The sequence below is a fragment of the Phaseolus vulgaris genome, chromosome 1 (assembly GCF_051622355.1).
Source record: "Phaseolus vulgaris cultivar YP4 chromosome 1, ASM5162235v1, whole genome shotgun sequence".
In the NCBI taxonomy this organism is placed as follows: domain Eukaryota; kingdom Viridiplantae; phylum Streptophyta; class Magnoliopsida; order Fabales; family Fabaceae; genus Phaseolus; species Phaseolus vulgaris.
Genome location: NC_143498.1, coordinates 33,110,422 through 33,120,395, shown reverse-complemented (window position 1 = coordinate 33,120,395; position 9,974 = coordinate 33,110,422). Strand labels below are relative to the sequence as shown.

The window sequence follows — 9,974 nt, the reverse complement described above, 5'->3', positions numbered from 1 at the left end:
GTATATCTGTGTGTTCTTGTATAAGACAGTTTCAGAAAGTGTTGCCAAAAAGTGGTGTGTGTTCTTGAGGGGTTCAAGATCATCACTCTTGATGTGTGTTTTGTAATCTAGATTTGATTACATAGTGAATTTTCAACGGTTAACTGAGAACTAGATGTAGCTCTTAGTTAAAAGTGAACCAGTATAAACCTCTTGTGTAATTCTCTCTATCTTTATTCTTATAAACTATATTAACTTGGTTTCATATTCTTTTGGTATAAACAATCAGTTGTTTCATGAAAATAACAGGTTGATTTTCTAGAAATAACATTAAAACAAAAATTTTATTGAGTTGAACAGAAAATCAATTGGTTGATTTTTCAGGACTTTTCTCTTCTCCTTTATCATTTCTTTGTAATTTGCATTTGAATTTGAGGATAACTTGTCTTATGTCTAGCACTTGTAGAGATGCTTATGAGATATACAAAGTTAAGAGTATTTTTACAATATGAATGTGTGAAGAGAAATATTCTTAGAGTTTTATCTTAATTTTTAGAAGTCAATCAATTATTCAACACTTAGGACTTATCTTTGAAGAAACATAAAACATCTTTTATAAGTTGTGCATCATCATTCTTCTACTCCTAAATGTTCTTATAATTTTTTATTTTGTTTTATTCACTTGGCCATATGTCACTTGTTCCTATAATTGATGAAGATTTTTATTCTATTGTTGTTCTCATTCTATATCCAATTTATTATTGGAACACTTACTTCTAATAGATGAATATATACCTATGTGTATATGGAGCTTTTTAAGCATCCAATCATGAATTTACTAAGGATAAAGAAAATAAGTGGTGGAAAGGAAGATTGAAGGTACCAAAGTGTAGGATGAAACTTTGGAGAAAAGCACATAGTAGGAGGAGGAAATAGGAAGAGAAGTTGTAAACAATACTTTAAGAATTTATTATTTGCTTACTATACTAATTAGGAATGAGAACGGGTGAATGTAGGTTTAACTATTTCATCCCTATTTTCAAATTCATCAACATCCTAATTTAATAAATATAATTTCTTTTATCTCATCTCATCCCAATCCCATTAGAGAACGAGTAAATTCATATTCACGCTCGCATCAATTCCCTTATTGTTCCAATTATTAATTAAATAATTTTTTATAAAAAATAAAAATCACATAAAAGGATTTAAGAAAAAAGTTATAGTTATATAAATATCAAATAATAAATTGAATAAATATCTAATAATTATAAAAAGTAAAAATAATCAAATATATTTAAAATTAAGTTACAAAATATCTAAAGGTATTTTTAAACAGAAAGGGGAATGGCAATGGAATATTTAGACAAATGTAAATATGTTCTTACTCATATCTATATCCAATTTTTTTAAAAAAATCAAGTATTAGTAGTACACATAATCAATGCAAAAATTCTCCTCAAAATTAGGTTTTGACAATACCCACCACAAAGACATGTTAATACTAGTTCACTCTAAGTCCTACTAAAGATGTAAATTAATATAAATTTTATTATAAAATGAGTTAGGAGAGAAACTGGGGTTGAAACGTAGTTAGGTTGGACCTAACCCAGGCCTTGTACCGCGGTCAAAAGAAAATGAGGAGCGTAGATGTTGGAAAGGGACAGTCCATGAGGAACAGTTTAACACAAAATCATAACGACAGCACATGCTGACACTACTAAAGAAGAAAAAGGCTTTGGAGCACTAAGTGACCCCAATCGATTATTATGTCGTTTAGAGTCTGCATACCGACCACCACTAGGTCCAGGATCGCAAACACTTACTCTGCAAATCTACAAATCATTATTATCTTAGAATTCACTGTTAAGTTTGATGTTGGTAAAAATTTATACCATTACAAACAAAATCTTAAATTGTTTAAGCATAACCATGAAACATGGCCATAATTCTCACTTTTCTCCTTAACTTTTTTTCTTTCTTTATACAATTATAACCAAATTTTTTTAGGGAGGGAATTATGTGAATGGATTCTGGGGTCAAAAGCAAACCTACCCATTCCAACTTAATAATCATGAAAATATTCTCATCATAATAATTTTGCCTCGTTTTTCAGGGATACAAGCAAATGTTCACTACAGAAGCTAGCAAACAGTTCGCCCATAACATATAGAGGCAATGTAGAGATTCTTGGCCCATTTTTCCTGCAAAAACATCAAAATATATATTAATACCTAGCCGGGGGGGAATCCTAGAAATCAACAGGAGAAACACATCACAAATCCTATGGAATTTTTTTGTCTTATTTTGATATGCTCTTCTCTAGGTTCAGATCATTCTCAACAAAGACTATCAGTACTCTCCAGATCCTAAAAAATTAATATTCTCCAATTTAAAAAATTGAAAGACCGAAAAACTTTAAGATAACCAAAAAGGAATAACAGCAATGTCACACCATAGAACACTGTCAAAATTTGTATTACCTTTATCACGAAAAAGAACAGGATTCACACATCACTGTAATTTAAGATCTTTTTATTCGTTTCCAATGCTGGATCTGATTTAACCATATTCTCAATTAAGATTGTCCAATTAAATTAACAAATAATCAACCAAAAAATGGATTCGCAAAGACCAACATGCATACTAAAACTGCACAACATCCCAAACATAAAATTGATAGAACTGGAAATACCTTAACATGGGTACTAGGAAAAGCAGATGTACGAAGCGTCTCCTGAGTTTCATCAAGCAATTTGCGTTTTGGTATGCTCAGTATGAAGGCTGCCTGATCACTAGTAGCAGCCATAGAAGTAATCCGATAACCATTCTCCCATCTACGATGGATTCCTTCACTTGGATACAAAAAGTCAATCTCCACAACCTTGCATCACCAAACAAAAAACAAATTCAACAATTGGGGTTTAAAAAATTCATACATAACTGAATGGTTACCGGATTTTGATAACTGAAAATTAGTGGTGAAAAGATTTAGATACCTGATCAGAATACCCAGAATTCCTGGACATAACAACACCCCAGCGACTGCCAGCAGTAGTCATCGAGGTAACATGGAATCCTTCTTTCCACTTCTTGTTTATCCATTTGAAAGGAAATGATTCGCTGACTTTGTAGGACTGCTGTGTGTAAGGAGTTCCTATAAAGCAAGAATTCAAACGAGATAACAAATAGAAAGTCATTTATTTTGAAGAACGGTTGGTGTTTCTTTCATTCCATAAATTAAACGAGGTAAAAGAAAAGCAACTCTCATGTAAAATAATTTAAAAGCTTCTTTTGTCAGCTTCTATAACTTAAGTTGTATGCACAAAGAGTTCATTTTCATTACTAAGCAATTCAATTGCATATTGCTTAAAAAAAGACTGAACAAGTGGCATGAAAACCACCATGCGAACAAGGAGAGAATCAATGTTTTCTATAATGCAATACAACGTGAAGTTTGCATTGATATTAAAAATAACACATTGCAGTAAAATGCAGTCTTGCAAGTTAATATTACTCGAGACAATAATTGGCATGAAACCACCATGCAAACAAAGAACACGATAACTTCAAATCTTATGCATAAAAGCTTGTAAAAACGGACATAAAATATTTTAAATTCAGAAATGCGTGCCAAAGGTTATGGAGGCCAAGCTGGCCACGAAAAATAAAAAATGGCAAGGTATCAAGGTAAATTAATCGATAGTTTATGAAGGAGGAGTCAGTTATAAAACTTTATAAACCTTTTGACATGACAACCAAGGAACTCCCATTAACTGCACCGGCGATTGAACTGATATAGTAATTTTTCTCCCATTGCTCCATTATCCAATCCTAAAAGAACAAAATACCAGCAGTTCAGCATAAAGAGATCAATTATTTAACTCAATACATATTTATATTTAAAAACTAAAATATATAAATCAAGAAAAAACACACCTTGTGCAGGAAGGCCAGTGATAACTCATAAACTTGTGAAGAAAAACCTGTTCCTGCATCCATGATTAGAGCCCACAAATTTGCTGAAGAGGCCACACAGCTTATATACAACCCATCCTCAATACCCTTGTCGACATGTTGTCGGAGCCTAGTGTCTGCAACATTATAGTGATATCTACAACCAAAGAAAATGTTATTTAAGAAATGAATATTACAATGCATATGCTGGGCAATCTATCTAGTATCTAAAAACAATTACTGCTTTCATGGCAGTGGCATGCAATAAGTATAAAAGCATCAACCCAAAATCAAGTAATAAGTAGATTTATTTAAAGAATTAAAGAATCCTAAAATGGTGAATATAACTGAGGGTAAGCAGTAACAAATCCGGTAGTTCGAAAATAAGTAAATTCATTTAAAGAATTAAAGGTTACTAAAATTCTAAATTGTACTGGGGGATAGGGGAGTAGTAACAGAATCATATTTACTGCTTTTGTGGCAGTGGCATGCAATAAGTATAAAAGCAATATAGACAGAAAAAATCCATAAACCCAAAATCAAGATATAAGTAGATTTACTTAAAGATTTTAAGGTTCCTAAAATTGTAAATAATACAACCGGGGGTAAGTAGTAACAAATCAGGTAGTTTGAAAATATGTTTCATCTGAAGGATTAAAGGTTCCTAAAATTCTAAATTATACTGGGGATAGAGTAGTAGTAACAGAATCATATTTACTTGAGATCATGAAACTCAGGTGAAATTTTTTGAAGGTTTTTTTAATTTACAAAATTTCCTTCAGACTTGTTCTTAAACACAAGATTATTGAGCTTTCCTAAAAGAAGTCAGGTTGGACCTTTGTGCTGTCATGGAAATGATTCCTCAGTGTGCTCTTGTATTTATTTGCATTCACCTTCTGAGGCCATAGGCCAACTAGGAAATATTGTTTCCTTCTATAGCTAGGTTAAAAAGGATGGCTAGTTTCATGATGAAGGAAACACTATTAAGAACAATAGCCAGACAAAGGATAATGTAATAACTACCTCTGCTTCATGGGACGACGTGCATTATACACTGATATCCATTGAGTAGCAGGACTCCCCAATCGCACTTTCTTCTTAGGTTGTTCATCTTCTTCCAGATTTATAAGCATCCTACCTCTTTTTTGACCAACCTATTTACACAAGAGGTTTAGCATTCGTAAACACACTTCAATCAATAAAAATAGATAATATTATATTAACCCATAAAAAGAAATATCAAAACAGCCACCTTTAAAGCTCCATCTATTCTGATAGGTCTCAATGGAGTGCATGGCTCAATCAAGCTTTCAAAAAATGATATAAGCTTGGAATAATTTGGCTCCTCATCAAATCTCATATTAGTAACAGCTTCAAGAAACTGCTTAAATGGAGCAGGACAGAAGCAACACATCAACTCCGGGGAAGTGGCCATCTTTTTCTTACAAACAAGAAAGCTTTTGTTGTCACCCTGTACATTTGGTCAATAGAAAGAAATCATATCATATAAAACGAAACCTCTAAGAATCAAGAATCAACATAAAACAATATACTAAGAACAGCACCTGATAACCCTGCCAAGGTAATCTCCCTTTTATGAGAAATATTAGTGTGTATGCCAGAGACTCAAGATCATCCCTTCGACTTCCAGTCCTGCCCAAATGTGCATGCACACTAGCATACCTTATCGTTCCCCTGCACAAATAGGCATATTATAAATATGTAAAAACAAAATATAGCATGAAAACAAAGGCATGAGACTCATAACATTTACAAACCTGAATATATCAGGTCTCTGGTCATAATCAACATGTAGACCAGATGATGCATCCTTCCATCTAGAAGCTGAAGAAAATGCATGGTATGGACATTGATGAGCCATGAAAATATCAAGTAACTCCAAACAACTAAAAACTAGAGGGGAAACAGATAGTCCAAAACAAAGGAAACAACAACAGGTTTGAAAGCACAATATACCTAGACCAAGATCAATAAGATATAGTTTCTTATCATCAGCAGATCCGGGTTGGCCCAGCAGAAAGTTTTCTGGTTTCACATCTCCATGCACAAACCTGATTCCATGGAATGAGTTCCATTAGAAAAAAAATCATTAGTCATGACAAAGACAAAATAAATGAGAATCTTAGGATAGACAGGACTGAAAAAACTATCACACGCATTTACCCTTTCAAGTGGAGCTTCTCCAGAATTGATATAGCCTCTACGGCAATGCACGCAGCCATACTAGGTGACATTCTGTTGAGGAAAAAAAACGTTAATGGGCAAAAATGTGAGAAGCGTTTAAATAAATTGGCTATTAAAAGGGAGAGTCCAAATCTTACGATTGGCCAAGAGAATTCCATACATCCCAAAGACTGGGCCCAAGCATGTCCATAACCTGAAATAAATTGTTTTACTTTAGAGAATAAAGAGCAAAACAATATGTGCTGATACAGGAAACTGCAAACTATATCTCACCAAAATGTAGAAATCTCCTTGACGGCCCTTGTAATGAACCCAGGGAATTCCATAACAGCCATTCAAAGTACTTTTCAATGTCAAAAATATAAAAGTGAGAATTACATAGTAGCATTAGAACAAATGAAGCTAAAAAATATATTTTCTTCATAATCATGTTCAAATATAAAGGAAAGATTACCCACCTGTAAACTTGCCACTCATAAGGAGGCCCATAATTGCAACCTTTACTGTTTCTGTGCTCAAACTTAAGTGCAACCTGTAAAGAAGGTTAAAATATAGAAAAAAAACAATGTCGCATTCAGCATATGCTCACTAACTTCATTGATCCTTAAAGAGATTGAAATCCCGAGTAATACCTCAACTGCGTCAGGACCTGTTCGATCAGAGCCACCACTTAACCTTCGACCAACATAAACTTGACCAAAACCACCCTTACCCAATTTCCTTTCTATCTCATATACAGGAGAGCTACCAACTTGTACCTGCAATCAATGAGAAAGTATTCACCTCAAATAAGGTAACAGGGTACTGCCAAATCTTTATTAACTAAAAAGAATAATTACAATGCAGTCTGGAATAAGTGGGAAACATAATAAACATTACACTAAAAGAAAATATCTATTACAAACTCAATTTTTTTCCTGAACGGCCGAAATTAACATTAATTCAACACATCAACAGACACACAAAAAAGACAAGAAATGCAATAAATATTGTAATATAACCATTATATCCAGCCCCAGCATACTAGTTAAAAGTAAAGATGATAGCAGTTGTAATTATTCTTACTGAAAATAGCACCATCTCGTCATTAAAACAAAATAATAATTGGAAAAGGAAATAATGCAATCTAAGAGAAGTAACATGCAACTCGGGTATACCCTTTCCGGGACAGGAGTTGTGCTGGGTTCTTCCTCAGCTACAGCCACCTTATCTGCACTTCCACCCTCCATCGCAATGTTATTATTGGCCACTACCTCTACGTGATTGTAAACTGGTTCTGGAGCCCCTAAAGCAACAGGTTCTGGTAACACTTCACAAGGTTCAGGGTCCAGATCAATCAATCTTGCTCCGCGGCCTCTACCAGCTGCAGTTCGCCTTGTGGGTACAGCTGGTGAAGGCCCTTTGCCTACAGCTGTGGCATTACCACCTCTTCCTCTTCCACCTCCAACTCTCCTCCTAGTTCGATTCTGAGCAGGTTGTGCCCAATTCTCTCCTTGATCAATAGGTAGTGGACCAGGCTGAAGATCTCCAAGCCGTTTCGACCTTCTAGCTCCACTTCTCAACTCTGGCATCCTCTCCCCATTCAAATCATAGCCCACTTGAGTAGCTCCCAAAGAATGGCAGAATTATCTGCAATGACAAAATCAAAGCAAACAGACAAATGAGTTGAAAGCATTCACTGGGAAACGTTTTCAGCAACAAGAACATAACCTCCTCATGATCAACTGAAAAATTTTAAAGACGAGAAAATATCTAAGGAACCAGCCTCAGTCAGCAATCAGATAACAACATAAAGAAAGTAGCGTACTGAAAAAGCAGTAGATACCAAGAAAAAAAAGATTCCATTTTCAGCAAAATATACTCCACAACCAAAAGAATGTCCCTAAAAGCATAAAAAGAAACCCGTCACTTTATGCATTCCAAATTCAACGTTCACTTCTTATATCATCATTGTCAGTCAATATCTTAAACTATTTCACAGAAAACCAAGAACACAAAAGAATAAAAAACATAAAACACACAAGTTCTTATCCTAATCTCCATAACCCAAACAGATTACACAAATTCCAACAAACTCCCCAGATTGCTTCATCCGAAACGCCGCCACCACTAAAAACAAAAAAGTGCAAACCAGATTGAACACTCAAGGAGCAAAACCAGCAAATCTTCAATCCGATCATTCAAAAAATCATAAATATTTAAAAAAAAAACACAAAAAAATAAAAAAAAAAATACCACAACCGTCACCGCACACAGTCACCGGCAACATCTATCTCAAACCGATTCACAGAAAAAAAGTCCACATATTAAAAAAAAACCATAGATATTCAAAACTCCTGAGAAAAAGAAAAGCAAACAAACCAGACAGATCGATCCGGCGAGCTGCGAAAATGGAAGGATCGGGGAGCGATTCGCGTAGGGGCGAAAAGCGAGGGCGATCGAAGTGAAGATCGTGAAGGAAGGAGTGAGGAAAGGACGGAAAATGCGTAATGGTGGAAGAGGAAAAGGTGGAGGAGGCTTTGAAAGAGTGAGCGGAAGGAAACTAAGGCGAAAGCATCGTGATGGAGAAATTTAGGGTTCAAAAGGAGGAAGAAGAAGAAGAAGAAGATGAAAGAACGGTTCGTGAGAGTATATTAGGTGGATGAAGATATGGGTTACCCTCTTTCGGTTTTTGTTATCTCTGCTTCTCTTTTCTTTTTCTTTTTATTTCTTTTGAAAGAGAGAATGCGGTAATGGTGAGTTTATTGTTGTTGGTTGTGTACGTGTGGGTTTGTGTAAGAAAAACTGTTTCTTTTGTGTTTTATTTATACACCATGCAATGCAAGTGTGCCCTCCTTCGCACCAAAACCATATTACAACATTTTTTTTTATTTTTTCTATTTTCAATTATCCCTTTCTTTCTTTTTTTCTTTCTTAAAATATCAAATATATTCGCTTCATGTAAATTGTAATGCTTATTTTTTTATTTTTAAATTATTTTGTTTGACTTTTCATCGTACTGCAGATAAAAAGACTGATAATTGGGCGATTCACTTCACATGTATACCTACAGAAAACGGTATTACAATAATTACATTATTATGTGGGGTTTTATTTAATTCTGAACTTTACTCAGTTAATTAATCTGTTTCTTCTTTTAACTTTTTATCTTAATTGCCCCTGCATTATTATCACTTCATTTATTTATTCAAAAATAAAAATAAAAAGGGGAAGTTGGGTTGGGCTCAGATTGTGTGAGAATTGTCTTTATTTTCTTTTTGCTACTAGATTTTCCATTTATTTTGGTGTACTTTATTTTACAAAATTATAAAATACCATCTGGGGTAATATATATATAATAATAATTTTAAAAGTATTCACTCGTTAGAGACTACCGTTATGAATGATACTTGTTTTGGATGAATAATAACGTTACCGTTTATTGCATATCAATATATTTATCTGTTTATTTGTATAGTAAAATATATATTTTTAGTACAAGTTATTTGGAAGTTTTGTAATCATGGATTAAAATTAAATTTTTATAATAAAATCAATGGATGTGCTTGAACTTAATTATTTTAATTTGTATTTAATAAATAATTAAACAGATGACATTAATTATTTATATTTTGATAATTAATATTAGTTTTAATGATTTTAAGTATATCTTTTATTCATTACATACTTTTCTTTTGAATTAATAATAAATTATTGTATATATACACAAACGTATCAGTTTACGCTATCTTTTAATTCAATTTTATTCAAATCATAAATAATGTTTAATCATATTTGCAGGATTATGTTTATTCACAAATTAGTTTTGTAACTGCTAAATGGTGATTTGACAA

General features: G+C 33.4%; 1 protein-coding gene across 1 annotated transcript; it reads right to left on the bottom strand.

The window, feature by feature from the left end:
• Positions 1-2,018: 2,018 nt before the first annotated feature.
• On the bottom strand, positions 2,019-8,963 carry LOC137813856 (Protein kinase family protein). Its single transcript, XM_068616306.2, has 17 exons — positions 8,503-8,963; positions 7,299-7,770; positions 6,774-6,899; positions 6,600-6,673; positions 6,415-6,484; positions 6,279-6,334; positions 6,121-6,192; positions 5,914-6,008; positions 5,715-5,781; positions 5,502-5,631; positions 5,189-5,407; positions 4,960-5,090; positions 3,919-4,093; positions 3,723-3,813; positions 2,979-3,136; positions 2,675-2,863; positions 2,019-2,183 (listed from the first exon to the last, which is right to left on the bottom strand). Exons 2-17 carry the CDS (start codon positions 7,710-7,712, stop codon positions 2,124-2,126), a joined length of 2,127 nt encoding a protein of 708 aa, XP_068472407.1. The 5' UTR covers positions 7,713-7,770; positions 8,503-8,963; the 3' UTR covers positions 2,019-2,123.
• Positions 8,964-9,974: the final 1,011 nt, after the last annotated feature.

Bases quoted from the DNA above. Each gene is read 5' to 3' on its own strand.
- LOC137813856 (XM_068616306.2), bottom strand. From the start codon at position 7,712: ATGCCAGAGTTGAGAAGTGGAGCTAGAAGGTCGAAACGGCTTGGAGAT. The intron at 6,900-7,298 runs GTATACCCGAGT...CATTGATTGCAG, and splicing joins CAACTCCTGTCCCGGAAAGG to GTACAAGTTGGTAGCTCTCC. The intron at 6,674-6,773 runs GTATTACTCGGG...CCTTCTTTACAG, and splicing joins CAGGTCCTGACGCAGTTGAG to GTTGCACTTAAGTTTGAGCA.